The following is a 16,694-nucleotide window of genomic DNA, read 5'->3' on the forward strand; positions in this document are numbered from 1 at the left end:
TGCATGGTAAAAGGGAAGTGCCCTCCCCTCATTGGACAGTGGAGGAGTCCACTGACACATGTACATTCACTACTCTGTTTACTGAGCACAACACGTATTTGCTCCTATTTTACCCAACGCGTCTGACGGTTTATTCTTTATATGGTTTTTGTCCTGTATCCTTTGTTTCTAATGGTTTGGTTTCACAGTAAATCCTAATCGCAATATTATAAACACGTGCGGATGAGTTCATTTATTAAATACGTTGTCGTTATCTTTTGTTCATGACACTGCACATGATGTCCACAATTCTTTTCCTTGTAATTATATTTTTATGCATGTTTAATGATTAGTTGATAAGAAAACCCCCTGAATCTGACTTAATGTGCTTTATTGGTATCACATAACCACTTAAAAAAAGATAAATGTACATATATATGTATATGTGTGTGTGTGTGTGTATATATATATATATATATATATATATATATATATATACACACACACAAATATATATATATATATATATATACACAAATATATATATATATATATATATATGTGTGTGTGTGTGTGTGTGTGTATACACAAACATACATATACATATATATGTGTGTATATATATATTTAAATGGGCCTTTTCTAGTCGTCTACAACAATCAACTAATCTTTAAGTTTGATATTTTTACAAACCATAATGTGAATTTTTTGAGATCAAACCATGTCCAACTGAGGAGCAGGAGGTCACCTGATAGCTTGGGTCTTGAATCCAATGTGCACACTTGTGATATGGGGTCTTGTAATTAGATTTTCCAATAAGAGAAATGTCAGCTGAGGCTCCACGGCTCTTCTGTCTTCTTAAACCTTCTGGCATGTGGTGACATTGCTGCCATCATGTGCCGTGGAGCTAATTTACTGAGCTTTAGAAGCAGCAAAGATCATAAACTGGAGGAATTACTCTGGTGTAGACAGAAAATAGTTTTTCTCAGGTTTTCTGGCCTTTTTAAAATAGGCTCCAATTTTCAGGAATTTCACTACAATGAGCAGTATTGATTATTTACATTTGGATTGCGCTGTAATGGACTTTGAGTAATCATTCAACTGAGATGATAAAAGCAGAAAAACACCAAAAAGAAATCTGTTAAGGATTAAGAGGTAGATACTACAGAGTATCTATGTTTAATATAAATCTAGCTGGCAAATTGATCTCGTTCCAACAACTTGGCCGTTTTTATGTGGTGAAATGATTTTGTTCCAACAACTTTGCTGCTTTACCTCCACTTTACCTTTTTTTTTTTTTTTTTTTTTAAACGCTCTTGCAACTTACAACAAATTACAACCACACTTGCTGGTATTTTTCCGAAATATATTTTATAGATGATGTCAGAGATGAAATGTCCAAAGCGTAGGTCCCAAAGAAAGATAACATTTTTCATCAAGAGAGACAAACAACAAACAAAAAAATAGCTTTTTTATCCATTTACATGTAAACCAAGACTTGCTCTTGAGCCACAGTGGTTATATATATAGAGAACTGGCCGAGGTGGGTGTGACAATCAAACGACGATGCCATTTTTTCCAACCGCTTTCCATCATTTCTCTACCACAGCAGTGCCTGTTTAAAAATCTTTGAAAGATGAACATTCTTTGGGAGAGTCTTAAGTTGAGAATGGAGCAGAGTTTTGGCAGAGGACGTTCTCTTAAACACAGTCCATACATATCACTAAGTGCTGAATCTTGTTAAAATCACTCATTGGAAACAATATTCAGTAAGAACAATATCAAATGTTTCTCACTCGAGTCATTTGGACAAAGTCTTTTGAATCGTTTGCACACCAGAGAGGAAGAAAACCTGTCCTTGCCTGGTGCTCTTGGGGAATTGCCGTGGGAGGTTTAGTTTTTTGAGTCCTCCAGTGTTCTTCTTCTATTGTGCAAATACATTTTTGTTACATAGACAAGCAGGCATGCTGACTCACAAACCATGCAAAGAGTAAAGTTGGCGCGAGCAGACAAAAAAAAAAAAAGAAAGGAAAAAGAAAGTAGTAGTATTAAAAGTTCTACAAAAAACATCATCTTAAAAATGTTAAGCAAAATTAAAAGTAACAAGTGGAATGTTCTGTTAGATGTGAAAAAATATCAACTTAATCTCACATTCTACAACGGTATAAAATGACATTAACTTAAAAGAAGCATGATAGTCATAGTAAGTCAGGTGTTTAACAGAGCAGCTGACAGATGGGGGTTAATTTGAGAGTGATCGCTAGTGTCAAATCAGTGGAATTCAAGCGAGAAAAGGGAAGAAGGAGACACCAATGTTATGGACAGTCAAACGTGATAGTGCAACACATGCTCAGAAAGAGATAAGCAGAAGTGTTGGCTGATGTCTTCCATCCAAAAACTGAGTGAAATTCCACTTCCTTTGACATTTATGCTCCCTTCTTCTCTTTTCCCACCACGGAGAACTAGCTACATGAAACAGCCTCTAAACCTCCTGTTGTGAACGTGTGATGTTGTCAGAGTCAAAAGGTAAGTGCATATTACTCATGCACAAGAGGAAAATGTGTCAATTAGGCAATAAAGTGATCAAATGTTTTAACTCTGAAGGTGTTCAAAGTCTCAAAGTCAAATTGCAGTGCTATGTAATGATCACCTTTCATTTGAGGGCGACTTGAAAACAGTGCAGTCGATGACAAGTTAAATATGCTGCTTTTTAAAGTTCATGGAGTAATATCATACACCATACTGTTTTTCGCTCACAATATCATAGCTAGAGTACATTTATAAATTTTTCCATATACAAATCTCCTATAAACAGTACATGTTATAAATACATAATTAATGAATTGGCTTAGACAGCCATAGAAAGAAAGAAAGAGAGAAAGAAAGAAAGAAAGAAAGTGTTGCTCCTTATTTTTGATAAATACAAGAAAGAAAGTTTTGAACAAGAAGTGATGATAGTATTAAGTACATGAACGGCAGCCCTATAACTATCCAGAAAATGGATAAAAACACAAAACAAAATCTATGGATGAAAAAGAGAGAAAAATAATCTTAAACATAATCACAACAAAGTAAGAAGTGGACACGCTTACCAAACACATTTCTGATATTGTAAATTGACAACTCGATGTGAAAATCATACATGTAGATACAAACAGGCAATACTCGATTACTGCCTCTCAAAATATATTCAATTCAATATACATGACTAATGTTTAGCTCACACTAGTAACCAAGGTAGTTGCCAACTGGCGAAGCATGGGAGGTCGATGGATAAGGAACTGCTCCCTTGAACTGTGAAAGATTAAATCAGTAAACAGTGAACTGTGTATTGGGAGCCTGTTCTGAAAGGGCCAGTGTGAAAAATGCTTGTGGACTTGCCAGCTAAATGGAGTAAAAGCACTACTGTATATGCAAACTCATGCTTTGGCTTTTCTTGCTCGGCTTTCTTTTTTGGATAACATTCAAAATTCTTGCAAAAATGTCTGGTCTCTGCTCAACTGCATGCTTTACACTGTGTGTGTTTTTCAAAGCAATGACTTCGGTTAAAGGGAAGCTACATAAAAGGCTAAACCTTTTTCTTTTGACAGTTTTCAATCTAATGTCCTTGTTTGAAGGTCTCCATGTTTGCACCTTTTGTCTACTGAAGCTGGCAACTACCTTTACAAAGCCATTTCTTTCTTTTCTTTCTTTTTTTTTTTTTTTTACAGAAAAATAGATCCATCCAAAAGTAAAGTAACTCTTCACGAGAGACTGTGAGAGACATAAACGTTGTCATCATCACGATCCAAGTAAACATGCTGAAAGATTGTTTGCTTTATGCTTGTTGTCCTCAAAAGGACTCTCCATCCCCCACCCCCCTCCCTCCCTCGTGCCATTTCTCAGTGAGAAAAATCTTTTTAACTTAAGGCAATCTTTTCCTGAACAATCCTGAAATCCAGCAGACCCCCACCAAGGCACTCCTCTCACTCGTCAACCTTCAACGACAGGCTGCTGCAGCGAGGTCACAGTCTTCCCAACAAAGCTTTCTAAGAGCCTACTCTAACTTCGGCCAACCAAAGTCCACAGTGAACGCATCTTGTAAAATATTATCTCAGTCGCAGCGATGCCCTTGTTTTGTAGGGAAAAAATAGAAAAGAAAAAAGAAAATCCCCGAGCTGCGTTGGACAGCTGGGGATGTCTGCTGTCCCTGGTGTCCAAACGGTGTGTGTGGTTGGAGGGCAGCTGTGTAAAGCACCGTATGTTTCTGCACAGAAGTGTTATCGCACCTTTCTATGACGAGACCTGATCTCGACCCAGCTCCAAATACGCTCTTCCGCTGCCTTGGTCACTTGGTTAGCTGCAGTGGGGCTAACGTGAGGGTGCGAAGACTGACAGAAAAACGTAGTGTCTCTGAGCGAGTGCTGCTAAAGCAACGCTGTTATGTTTAATTTTTTTTTCTAATTCAGTCCTCTGTCTCCTGATTGGCTCCCTACACTGAGGCTGAGCCCACCCCCTTCCCCTCATTTTGGCCGAGGGGCCGCCAATCAAGGTGACTGACGTGGTGAGTGGGGTTAGGGGGACTAAATGAAGGGATCAGTCGAGACTCTTTGCAGCTCAAAGAGGTTGTTCTCCGGAGAGGTCAGTGATAACAATGTGAAACCCTCGTGTTTCCCTCCGTTACAAAGGTTCCTCCTCCTCCATCGGTTCTTCCTCTGGCCTGATGGTAAAACAAGACAAAGTTAAAACTTATTTGCCCCAAACCGCCTGTAAACATTTCGCACTCGGTAGAGACCATGCTCCTAGCAGTGTTTGTGGATCCTTTACCTTTGATCCATGGTGTTGGTGTTGGCCACAGACAGAGAGGCCATGGCGCTGACGGCCTCTGCCTCCTCAGAGTCTCCTCGTTTGGCCTCCAGCAGGGACAGTGCCAGCCGCGATGAGTAGCGATGCACTGAGCGCCAGTACTTACCTGACAGGATAGAGCAGTCGCATGAGATGGAGGTCAAAAGAAGAAAGACCATGAATCAAAATGCAGCATGGGGAAAAAAATGAAGGTAGCAAAAAGTTACAAATCTGACTCTCACCTACAAATGTTCTGTTTTACTAAAAAATACGCAATTAATTTGTCTAAAGACGCTGTCTCATATTTTTAAGAACGAACTCACTGTGAGTTTCCAAAACTTTCTCCAGAGAGCAGACGGCGTTGGGGTTGGGCCTTTGCTCCAGTACGGCCTTCGGCAGCGGGTCCAGCTGCAAGGAGCGAAAACAAATGCAGAAAATGTAAACACAGGAAAGTAACAGGCCAAATAGCCATAGACAAGTTCACATCTATTTAGAAAATGACACAGTTTTCATAATTCTGACTTTGTACATGGGATTCGAAATAAAACATTTAACATGTCCACTATTATTTAAGGCTTTGGCTGTAAATTTTTAATTCACTGTGTAGGTGTTTAATCTGTGTTTAATCATAGACCCCCAATTTTCATGGCTCATAAATATTTGAACACAATTGACGTAATCGTAAATGAAATATTTGGTTTTAGTTTGGCTGCTGATCATTTACAGTCAATGACTGCCTATAGTCTGGAGCCCACAAACATCACCTGTAGATTTCACATTTGTGACAAACTGGTCTTCCTGGTTTCTAGATTTACACTCTATATTTTTACGTTACTTTCTTGTAAATTATTAAAGAGGGGATCAACCTGGACACAGAACAGTGAAATAATTGTGAGCTGCCAAAACTGGTTTATGAGCTATACGTTTAGTGCACTTCATACAATAGTTCCGACCAAAGCATTAAGTTAAAGGGGACAGTCTGCACTTTGAGCACATATTGATTGCTTGTCAATGTCCAAATATATATGAACCTGACTGTAATTCTATCAACATGGGGTCAACCTGGAAATAATGGATCCGGTCATTCCACTGTTCCCCATTGTTGTTACTCAGACTTTAGATGTCTAATGAATCATCTTGTGAGCTCATCCTTTTCTCAAACACTTTACCATTAGACATTTAAATTTACTTTAAGTTCCGCCCTATTTTAAATGTCAAGATTTCACAGTGTTACCAAGTCCCTTCACTTTAAAATGTTTCCATTGTTTTTTCTATTGTTTTTCATGTTTCCTAAATCACATTAAATGACACATTAACAAAATGCTGAAAGGTATCAAAAGGCATCAAGAGTACTGGAACAATTTGTCACCTGATAAAGCTGATTTGTAGCAAACATTTCCATACATTTACCAAAAGATTAAATCCAACAGCTGGAAGAAGTCAGACATCAGATTACAGCTAAAGTAACAGCATGTTTGCACTAGCTTTGTGAACTTTGTCCTTCATCATTATATACCACTCTTCCTATTTTTAAGTTTATATTGTCATTGTATTTGGATTTCACATCCCCAGGATGCGAAATAATGACCCTTTGCTTTAGCATAAGAAACATGAATTAGAATTCAGATCCTGTGTTTGGGCAAAGTGACCTCCTTACCTCCTGGCCTAGCAGGGCAGCTACACAGGCCTCAGAGGCATCACAGATGGCAGTGAGGTCATGACCCCCCTCCAGAGCCAAGACCACCCGCCCTCCAGCGAGGGTCATCAGCTGCCTGGTCAGATAGCCAAAACCTGGAGAAAGGTTATAGAAAAGAGGTGAATATACGTAAATTAATCAGCAGAATGCTACAGCAGCCGAATTCCATTAACATTTCTTTTTGTGAGTCATCAGCTTGTGTGCATGTGTTTGTTTTGTGCGGTCAGTAGCTGGAGTGTGAGATAACAGACACACTTCAGATAATCTTGTACTCACATTTGGACGTCAATGTGTAGCCACCCAAAGGTGGAGGGTGTCCCTCCACGGCATCAAAGCCAGAGGAGACCAGCACAATGTCCGGAGCAAACTCATTGGCTATGGGCATTACCACTGACCTGAGAGTGTGAGGGAGGAGTATAAAGATTATACAGTTCAACAGCTAACAGCTCATTGTGAATTAGAAGATACTAACATCTTGGTTACTTCTCTGCATTATTTGTCTCACACAAAAATAGTTGGAGAAAAATGACAAGTATACATTTACTGCTGAGGAGATTTCACTGTCTAGATTAAACCAACTCAGCTTGAGAGATATTTTAATAAGTTATGAGATAAGCTAAAGTAAAACTGTTATTTGGAAGAGAATGGTTTTAAATGGACACTAATCTTTTTCTTCTTGTGCGTGATTTGGTTTGTGTCTCTGGTACCTGAAGGCAGCCAGGTACTCTGCATCTCCCATGGGTGGATCAAGACCCCCAGTGAAGGCAACGTTGACGTTGAACCCAACCCCGGGGCCGCTGCCCACCTGCAAGGAGAACCACATGTGTGACTCATACTCATACAAACCCCCCCCACAAAACCCAAACCATCATGTCTACTTGTTATTTTTAGCTGTTCGTGTATAACATCCATATTAATAGTTGTCTGCAAAAACTGTAATTTTTTATGTTTTTTTTGGTCAATGTTATATTTCCGTTTTTTTCTTTTTTTCATTAATGCCTACTCTTAAATTATTATTTTGTTGGACTTCGTTTAAATACAACTTATTTTAAAGAATAAATCCCCTGTATTAAAGCCTCATCTTTAGAAATGTTTTGCTAACACTCACCTCGTCAGGTGCTCCGCTTCCAGGAAAGAAGTTTCCGTCATCGTAGCGATGAATAGACATGTAAAGGACATTGGGGTCATCGTAGAAGGCTTGCTGGGTGCCGTTGCCATGGTGAACGTCCTGAGGGCAGGTAGGACAGACATGATGTAATCACAAACCTTTCCACACGGCGTGCAAGATGAAACTTTCAGAAGACAATAAAATCTAACTGCTCCTGTTCATTAAAAACTAACAGTGTTCCCACTACGCCAAAGAGATGCACTTTCTCAAGAGACTGACCCAGTCCACGATGAGGATCTTGTTGACATTGAGTCTCTGCTGCAGCAGTTTGGCAGCAATGGCCACAGAGTTGAAGTAGCAGAAACCCCTGAAACAGCAGCAGACAGAGGGAGGGCTGAGTCATCCTGCTTGTTATAAAATTCATCTGTGCCAAAGCTATTTTCCCACTCCATTTTATACATGTTGTGAGAAGGACATGAAAAGTAAATAAAACGTATCACTCTGTGATTAGTGTGTTTTATGTTATTTCTTCTGCAGACATTGACATCCAGTGTTGGTTATGCATATAACGTGTCTCCATGTGAATGTAGCGATTGCTCCAGCCTTACATTGGAGTGCTCTCTTCTGCATGGTGTCCAGGAGGCCGGACCACAGCAAAACCATTCTGTAAAGACAGAGAAACACTGAGCACCATCCGGTTTTACCTATCAGACTATTTTAGATAAAGGAGCTTTACTATAGCGTTACCATACATGTACTGATGGTGGTTACCTTCAACTCCCCAGTGGCCACTTTGAAAACAAGCTCCACTACTGAGCCGACAGCGAGACGAGCTGCGCTGGAGGAGTGGACCTCATTCCAAATGGTGTCGCTGTCCACCTGGAAACACAAAACACACAACACTTACACCTGAGCTAGAAGCACAGACGTTACCAGCTGTTTTAATTCACCAGAGAAAGGCGTAACATGTTGCAAACGTGTGTAGTATTAATTCACCCTGCTGTACTTACCCCCACTCCCCCACATGGGAGCCGTACAAACATTGGAGTGATTGAACCTGGTGGTCAGATAATAAATAGTGACATTAGGAACAGTTAATGAGTGGATCTTAACAGTTGTCTAATACTGTTGCCGGGCGTGTCTGTGTGCGTGAACTTACAATCAAGTTTCTGTCGGAGAGGGTTGGTTCCATACAGCAGTACGTGGGCTTCAGAGTGAACTGTCTGCAGCTCTTCCAGAGTGGCCTTCCTCCCCCGGATACACTACACAAAACACACACGCACACACACAGAGGAATACAACTTTGTTATGCACTTACTACCTTGTGTGATGTTCAGAGATGAGATATTTCCACGTTCAGCGTACCTCACACTGAGCTCTGAGTCCAGTCTCCTGCAGCCGAGACCAAATGCTCTGAATTCGTCCAGCATGCTCCGGGTGGCTGTTAGTATTTCCACACATACACTGATGCTTCTGCATTAGAGAGTCGTACACCAGGCCTGAGGAAGCACACATTAAAAATCGTATGTCACACGTCGCATGATTTTGCATGACGCATTTTCTTTGGATACCCTAAATTCTCTATTCAGTTTGGAACTGGAGTAAAGTCGGCCAAATTGTTATTAAAAATATCCATGGTTCATGCATGCAAAGGCTGTCTTTGTATTCTTAAAGTAGCAAATTGCAAGTCTATTACAGTCAGCAGCTTCATTCTTTCTGAGGAATGATTTCTTCCTAGCTCCCTTTATCATTTTCATCTTTGTTTAAACAGTCAGATGTCTGAGTGGAACAAAGAGTGGGAGAGAAAAAAGGATTTTGGCGAGATTTACTCATCTAGCTCAATGATTGCTGCTACCAGATGGAGGCCCAACTCATTACACCATTTTCTGGCCAATTCACCTGTTTTTTGGATGGAAATTTCTCTTTCTAGTCCCCAGTGGATTAGGAAGGAAGTAAAATTTAAAGCCAAATGCTTCTTAAATGAATGCTCAAGGCAGACCAGAGGGAGGCTACTATTGTTGAAATAACTACTACTGGCAGCTTGACAGCAATTTCAGATTCAAGAGTGGTACATGAATCAGTGCAACACCGCTGAGTGGCGGACAAACTTCAGTGTCAGAATTTGGGGGTGCTGACCTGTCGTGAATCGAGGTTTGACCGGAGGATCGGGGGCTGGGACACTGATTGAGAAAGAGGAAGCTGAGGCCGGGGATGACTGGGCCCTGGAAAGTGGGCGATGTCCCGGGAAGGAGATTGACAAGCCGGCAGCCTCCATTGAGGCTTGATAGTTTCTCAACTGGTGAATCCGCTGCTGCTCCAACAACAAAGCCTGCTGCTCACACAGAAATTAAGGAGAAATACAGACAATTATATAATAATTGTGAAATAACGTGAAATCTAAAAACATTAGGGTAATAAAGGGAGGTTGTAAGTGCTGCTTTAGGCCAAGAGATGGCAGCCAAAACAAGTGATGCAGCTTCAATTTCACCATCACTGGAATGCCATGGGGCACAGAGCACCATATCCAATGCTCTAAATTTTATTTCTGTGTCTTTCTTTTGAGTTTTCACCTCTGCAGGACTTCCCCAGGAACACCTACAATACATTAGTGCCAAGTAGAGTCAGAGAATCAATTCTCTGAAACTTCATATTGATTCTCTCAGCCTACATTGTTTTGCAGCTGTAAACTAGGGCAGACTTTTTTTTCCAGCTCCCCCCACCCCCTCCATCCCTACCTGTCTAAAGAGCAGCTCCTGCTCTGCCTGCCTCTCCCGCTCCCTCTCCCTGTGCTGCTGCAGCGCCTCCTCCTGAAGCTCCTGTGGGTCGGGCGGCTCCTGCTTTATGGTGACCCCCAGCAGCAGAGCATCGCCGTCCTGATGCTCCCTGAGCTCCTCCTCAGTCTCCTCGGGATGACTCTGGTGCTGACGGCCCACAGGTGAGTCGCTGGGCTTGGCTATCATCTTTGAGAGTGGGAGAGGAGGGTGATGATGCTAGGATGTGAAATTTATTTTACAATTGAACAGCAGGATTTTACAAATCCCTTCCATCACGTGAGGCTACATTCAGACAAATGCGTACACTCTTCTCTGAATCAAATTCCTGGCAAATCACTCCTTTCTCTGGAGCATTCTTCTTTTAACAAGCTTAATTTGGATTACTCAGTCTGATTGGTGCCTTGCTCATTTCAAACCTATCCGTTTTAATTGAATGTGAGGGACTGCTCTGCCGACTGTACTCCAGGGCAAAATGTGTCTCGTCGAACAGAGACATTCCACACTCCCTGTTGTGCTCCTTTTCATCGACACATTCTGGGCCCTGCTGTTAAGCGAGTAGTGATTCAGTTGTCTATTCATTCACTTTCACTGACAGGAACCATTCAAAGTGCCATTCAAAGCTGTTGAATACTTGCCTCCGTAGTGAGCGAGTGCTTATGACTAAGAAAGACTAAGAAAGAGATGTGTTTGCTGGACGTCTCTAGAGCAAGATACATCTACAGGTGTGTGTAGGAGGGGGTGTATGTGTGTGTTTATATCCCAGAGCTGTAAGACTCCGGGTCCTCTGGGTCTGTGCCAGGGGACAGGATTGACGTCAGAGCATTCACCAGCTCTCATTCACCCCCCCACTGCTCTTGTCTTCTTTGCGTCCAAACAAACTCTTCTCTCTCCCCCTATTTTTCACGTCCTCCCTCCCTCGACCCCACCACCCTCCTCTGCTCTCATTTCACAGAAACATCCTCTTTATCTGGTTCAAAATTACACTCTTCCTTTCCTTGCTGATTATTTCTGTAGATACATGAGAACACAGGCTTAGAGTAGATATTCAAAAGATAACAACAATCCTGTTCGTGAGAGTCAGGTTGATGACAGATGTAAGTTTACACAGTGTGCAAATGCTAATTTTCATTATCAATTAAGCGGGTTAGTTTACTGATTAATCAACAAATAATTTAATCTATAAAATTATGATAAGAAAAATATATTATTAATTCTTTCCCATAGCCTAAAACAATATCCTGAATTTGATACTTTTACTCATCCTAACATTAACCAAAAAGGTTAAAATCATATACGATAAAGAAAAAACACCTCACATTTGAAAAGCTTTAACCAGCAAATTCGACATTTATGCCCCAATAACTGAAATAATTAACCAATTATCAACATAGATGCATAATTAATTATTTAAATATCTTTTTACATCAGTTAACTAGAGTAAAAACATTTGTTTTTGAATCACAATGTTGTATTTATCACATTTAGAGCTGTTCCTTATGATTTAATACTTGATTTAATGTTTTAAAACATAACTTCATATCCTATTTTAAATGTTTCCAATAAACCCCCACTATATCTCTTAGATATGAGCTGTCATGCTTTGTTTTGTAAGTTGAATGACAAGAAAATGCTAACAACAAATCAAACGTATGTTACAGCCCGATATCTTCCCATAGATCAGGAAACAGCCTGTAATATTTACTAAGGTTAATGTTGCGCAACAAAGCATCGTCATAAACTGCCTAAATGTGTAAAATGTCTCCACACACTGAGATAAAATTATGAGCAGCTGGAACCAGACAATGTTTTTTTGTTTTGTTGAGTGACAATTAAATTAATCTCAATTAATTTTATATGGCAAATTAAATAATCAAATAACAAGATATCTACATTATTTACATTAGAATATCAAGGTAAAAAATTATTCTCATTCTTAGTGACTCTACAGAGTGAAATATTCGAAGTGGTAATTTTCATTTTTGTTCTGACTAAACACCTGCAGAATCCATCTTTGACATGCCAGAGGCTGTTATTGAGGTGTTTGTGTAAAAAGTTGCAACTCGAGAGCTCTGAAACATATGGAGGAATTGAAAAAGAGCAGAGCAGAGCGGGGGAGGCGGAGGAAGAGGAGAGGAAATCCCTTGTTTCATCCACCCACTTCTCCTCCGGCGAGTACTCTGCTCGAATAGGTAAAGCCATCCAGGGAAGCGGCCGATTGCTTCCTCCCTGACCATATAAGGCAAAGGCTTCCGCTCTGTTGCCATGGTAGCGAACACCCCATGGCAACTCTCTCAGCCACAGTCACACAGAGACGTAGATGCAAACATTCACACACACACACACACACACACACACACACACCCTCTGCTATACATGTTAACCCATACCTGCCTCCACCTACTCACAAACAAAAATACTACAGAGAGAGAGAAGCAGGGAGAAAAGGAATAAACAACAAAATCAAGGACTTCATGCACATACAAAGCCAATAATGTGTTATTGGCTGTGTTACTGTCTTACTGGCTGCCACCTACACAAACAACTACACTGCAGCTCCTGTGCAGGCCTACTGTAGCTTATAGACCTAATTAATGATCATTTTATTTGAATGTAATGTCCGATCTGTGGCCTTTCCCATCACTGGTCTTCATTAGTCAAGTGAGCGAACCGCACATACCATGTTATATAACAGTAATGATAACACGTACAACTTGCTAAACAAAAATAGCATCACTTGCATTCAAACTCTTAGGACGAAAATCCTAAATAATAATTAAATGTTAAAATTTAATGGTTCATCTTCTAATTAAGGATGTAAAAGATATAAATAAATGCAGAACAACTATGAGAAAATGGGATTGAGTCTCTCAAGCCTGTACCTTGTTGAGGTGGAGCTGCTGCTGTTGGAACTGCTGTTTGTGCTTCTCCAGAAACTGTTGGTGCTGCTGCTGGACCACCAGCTGTTGCAGGGCCAGGGCCTGGGCGTGAGCCTGGGCAGCACTCCCCTGGGGCAGCGGGGCAGACTGGGTACGCCCAAGGGGCCGGTGCTGCCGCTGCAGCTTGGCCATGGACGCTGCAGACGACATCGAAAGGCCACTCACACCTAGGACACCAGGAAAACTTTAGTTAAGGAGGAAGTGAAACCTAAAACCACAGAACAGATTTGTCTGGAGTAGGAGCTCGCTTCAACCAAAACAGTGAATGCATTGTTTGTCTGACATGGGCTCATGTTGTATGTCCAAGTTAGGGCACAAAGACATTCATAGCTTTGGACTTTATAAGGGTAGCACTCTGATATGATGTGAAGGTCACTGAATCCTTTGATTTCTACTGTATGTATTCATTTGCAAGTGCATTCTTAGTTAGAAGTTTGTCATTTACATTCAGGCTGTTTGTGATAAGTTTGTTTTGAAAACCATTTGTTACATTAAGGGTCTAAACCTCTCACACTCAAGGATCATTTAGCTCCCACCTTCCTTATGAATTATTTAGACTAGGTGCCATAATGATTCGGGAATGTGTGACTGCATGGTCTATTTTGGTGACTCTTTTAGGGGAAATATGACAACATTTCCAGAACAGCCACCATTTCTTTCCAGATTAAAAATCAGAAGCAGCGACGAGTGCAAGCTCAGAGATTTGGAAAGGGGTCATGAAAGGTTCATCTTGCAACTAAACAGCAGCTGATGCTTTGCTGGCTTAAAATAAAAGACCCCTTAGGAAAACACATTGATGAAATTCAAATTGATTTCCTATAAGACACATATTTGATGCACACACATAATTTCACTCTTTTTGGTGTTGGACCTACGATTAGTGAGCAGATGTATTTGTGAACCAAATAAAAACTACCATCTGTGCTGCCATACTGCAATTCTTCTATTGTGATGATACAGGCTGGAAAAAGTGAACATTTTAGTCCTTTAACAGTGTATCAACCGGGTGATAAAAGTAAGAAACAGACACAAAGAAGTCAGGGGAATGATCTGAGAAGCTTGATTACTGTGCAAAACTCAGAACAAAGGGCCATCAGAGCATCTTTGAACTGCTTCTAAAAACCCAGCTGATGCGTAAAGGCCACATGGCACAGAGTTGCTAGAGTTAAAAAAGAAGCAGAAGCTGACATGAACTGGTAAAGTATGTGTTACTGAGATATTGAGAGGCTTTAGTGGCTTGAAACACAATATTCCCTTCTCTGAACTGAGAAGTATTTTATTGCATCCAAGCTGTACAAGTTCATCTTCTACTCCTGGCTTGTGTGTGGGCGTACGCATGTCCTTGTCTGTACGTTTTTGTGCGCGCATACACTCGTGTGTGCGTCTCTATGTGCGTCATTGCCCATTCACTGCTACTGCCCTGCTGAAAATAGCAGCAAAGTGGCAGTCAATGAATGAGCCGATGGGAAAAGGGGGAACAATGCAACCGTGTCACACTGTGATAGCGTACACTGATATGTGAAAGGAGCTCATTAGTTGGAGCTAATGAATGAACTCGTGTCAGTGAGAAGGGACACACAATGTCCCAGGGTCACAAACCTCTGTCGATGCCTTTCTTTAATGTGTTGCAAGAAAAGACTTAATAATAATAATACTTTTAGCCACAGTTGCAGTACTTTTACAATAATTTCTGTACAACCATTAACTGAGCGACCACTTCTGCTTTTACATTCAGTCATTTGTAATGTAAATGTAAATGTTATCCCCACCTGTCACTAGGGGGCTCTGTGCCGGGCTCTGCTCCATCAGCACCATGTGTTGGAGCAGTGGACTGTGTGCACCGTGTCCGCCTGTTCCAGAGCCCGCCTCAGCCAGGTAGGGGGTCAAATGGCCACCGGAAAGGAAGGGAGGGCTGAGAGAGAGGGCCGGCTGTAGAACTCCATCCTGCTGGGCTGAGGTTACCTAAAAAGAGGAGACAGCAGGGAAGGTGAAAGCCGACTTTGAATAATTGGTCACGGACAACACACCCCAAACAATCAAATTATCCCAGCTAAACACGTCTAAAGGTGATCTGTGAGTGATTCCACCAACTTGGCAACAGTTTCCTCCTTACATTGGAAGCAGCAGTGGCCGTGGCAGTGGCAGGCAGCCCCAGGGTGATGTTGGGTAAGGATGGTGAAGTGTAGAGGGACAGCTGGTTAACGGAGCCTCGCTCAGCAGCACTGCACAGCCTCTGGGCCAGAGATGCCTGGGAAACAGATTTTAATGATTTATCTGTGTTTGCATCGTGTACAAACTCCAGCACATTGACAAACACTACAGCAGTGTAGAGTTTGTCCACACATTGAGAAAGAGCTACATGTGCACTGTACTGGTAGTGTAAAATTGTCACCACCACAAGACTCCTCCACACTGCACAAGTGCCTCTAATGACTACCAAAAATAGCATCTCGCCAGCTCCTCGGCTGCCCTTCTCCTCAGGATGTCTTTCACTCAAAACTAGGCTGTCTATGCGGTATATTATTTTCAGTGCCAATATACACACACCTATAAATTAGGGCTGTAAATATAGCTATATTGTTGTGGTCCTTCTAATGCAGTTTCACCACTGTCTGTCTTTCTGTCTAACGGACGGCAGGGCAGCTCCTATATACACACATACCCACTCACAGCGCATAGCAGCAGCGGAGAGATGGTGCCCAGCTGAGGTGAGACCCTCAGGTGGACAACTCGGTTACTGTAATGTTACACACGAATACAACTCGGCAAGCAAAAAGCCAATAAAAATAAATAATTAAAAGCCTGTCAACCAAGCATAAATCCAAAAAAGCAATAGCTCTGCCCATGGTGGTCACGTGTACGTGGTAACCACTGAGAGTTTGTCTAATCTCTCATTTCTATAAATATGCTCAACCAGTTGTCTGTATGCTAACCATTTGACCTGATTAGTCACAAAACTTAGTAACGGAGCAAGTTATAACGGATTTTATTAGTAGCCTCCATCTAAACCTGACCCCCTTCCCTCTACCAGCTGCACCAGTGAACCATGTTAGATCGATTGTGACTGATTTCATTGTGAATCATTTTAAGATGACTATTTTTATTTTATGTATCTTTGAGGATGGTAAATGGTAAATGCACTGCTTATATCGTTTTTTTATCCAAAGTGTGCAAACTCACACACACACAAAGACACAGACACACACACACACCGATAGCTGTGGCAGCCATGCAAGGTGCTGATGCACCGGGAACAATTTGGGGTTCAGTGTCTTGCCCAAGAACACATAGCCAGGAGGGACCAGGAGTCGAACTACGGGCAGCTGCCTGACCAACTGAGCTACAGCCGTAAGATAAGTGACACATTATGCGATTTT

At 41.3% G+C, this 16,694-nt stretch overlaps 1 protein-coding gene across 6 annotated transcripts in view; it reads right to left on the bottom strand.

Moving 5' to 3' along the window:
- Positions 1-3,660: 3,660 nt before the first annotated feature.
- Positions 3,661-16,694, bottom strand: part of LOC137125022 (histone deacetylase 4-like) — a 48,325-nt gene continuing 35,291 nt past the window's right edge. For all 6 annotated transcript variants that reach the window (XM_067499893.1, XM_067499895.1, XM_067499896.1 and 3 more), the window contains 18 exons: positions 15,431-15,565; positions 15,087-15,279; positions 13,261-13,484; positions 10,343-10,567; positions 9,744-9,939; positions 8,973-9,106; positions 8,767-8,869; positions 8,618-8,664; positions 8,379-8,486; positions 8,216-8,271; positions 7,887-7,974; positions 7,608-7,727; positions 7,207-7,304; positions 6,776-6,894; positions 6,461-6,594; positions 5,127-5,211; positions 4,786-4,930; positions 3,661-4,678 (listed from right to left, as the gene is read on the bottom strand). In XM_067499893.1, the coding sequence (XP_067355994.1) occupies positions 4,639-4,678; positions 4,786-4,930; positions 5,127-5,211; positions 6,461-6,594; positions 6,776-6,894; positions 7,207-7,304; positions 7,608-7,727; positions 7,887-7,974; positions 8,216-8,271; positions 8,379-8,486; positions 8,618-8,664; positions 8,767-8,869; positions 8,973-9,106; positions 9,744-9,939; positions 10,343-10,567; positions 13,261-13,484; positions 15,087-15,279; positions 15,431-15,565 (2,250 nt within the window). In that variant the 3' untranslated portion in view covers positions 3,661-4,638. The remainder of the gene's footprint in view (positions 4,679-4,785; positions 4,931-5,126; positions 5,212-6,460; positions 6,595-6,775; positions 6,895-7,206; positions 7,305-7,607; positions 7,728-7,886; positions 7,975-8,215; positions 8,272-8,378; positions 8,487-8,617; positions 8,665-8,766; positions 8,870-8,972; positions 9,107-9,743; positions 9,940-10,342; positions 10,568-13,260; positions 13,485-15,086; positions 15,280-15,430; positions 15,566-16,694) is intronic.

Source organism: Channa argus, chromosome 4, assembly GCF_033026475.1.
Source record: "Channa argus isolate prfri chromosome 4, Channa argus male v1.0, whole genome shotgun sequence".
Taxonomy (NCBI): Eukaryota; Metazoa; Chordata; class Actinopteri; order Anabantiformes; family Channidae; genus Channa; species Channa argus.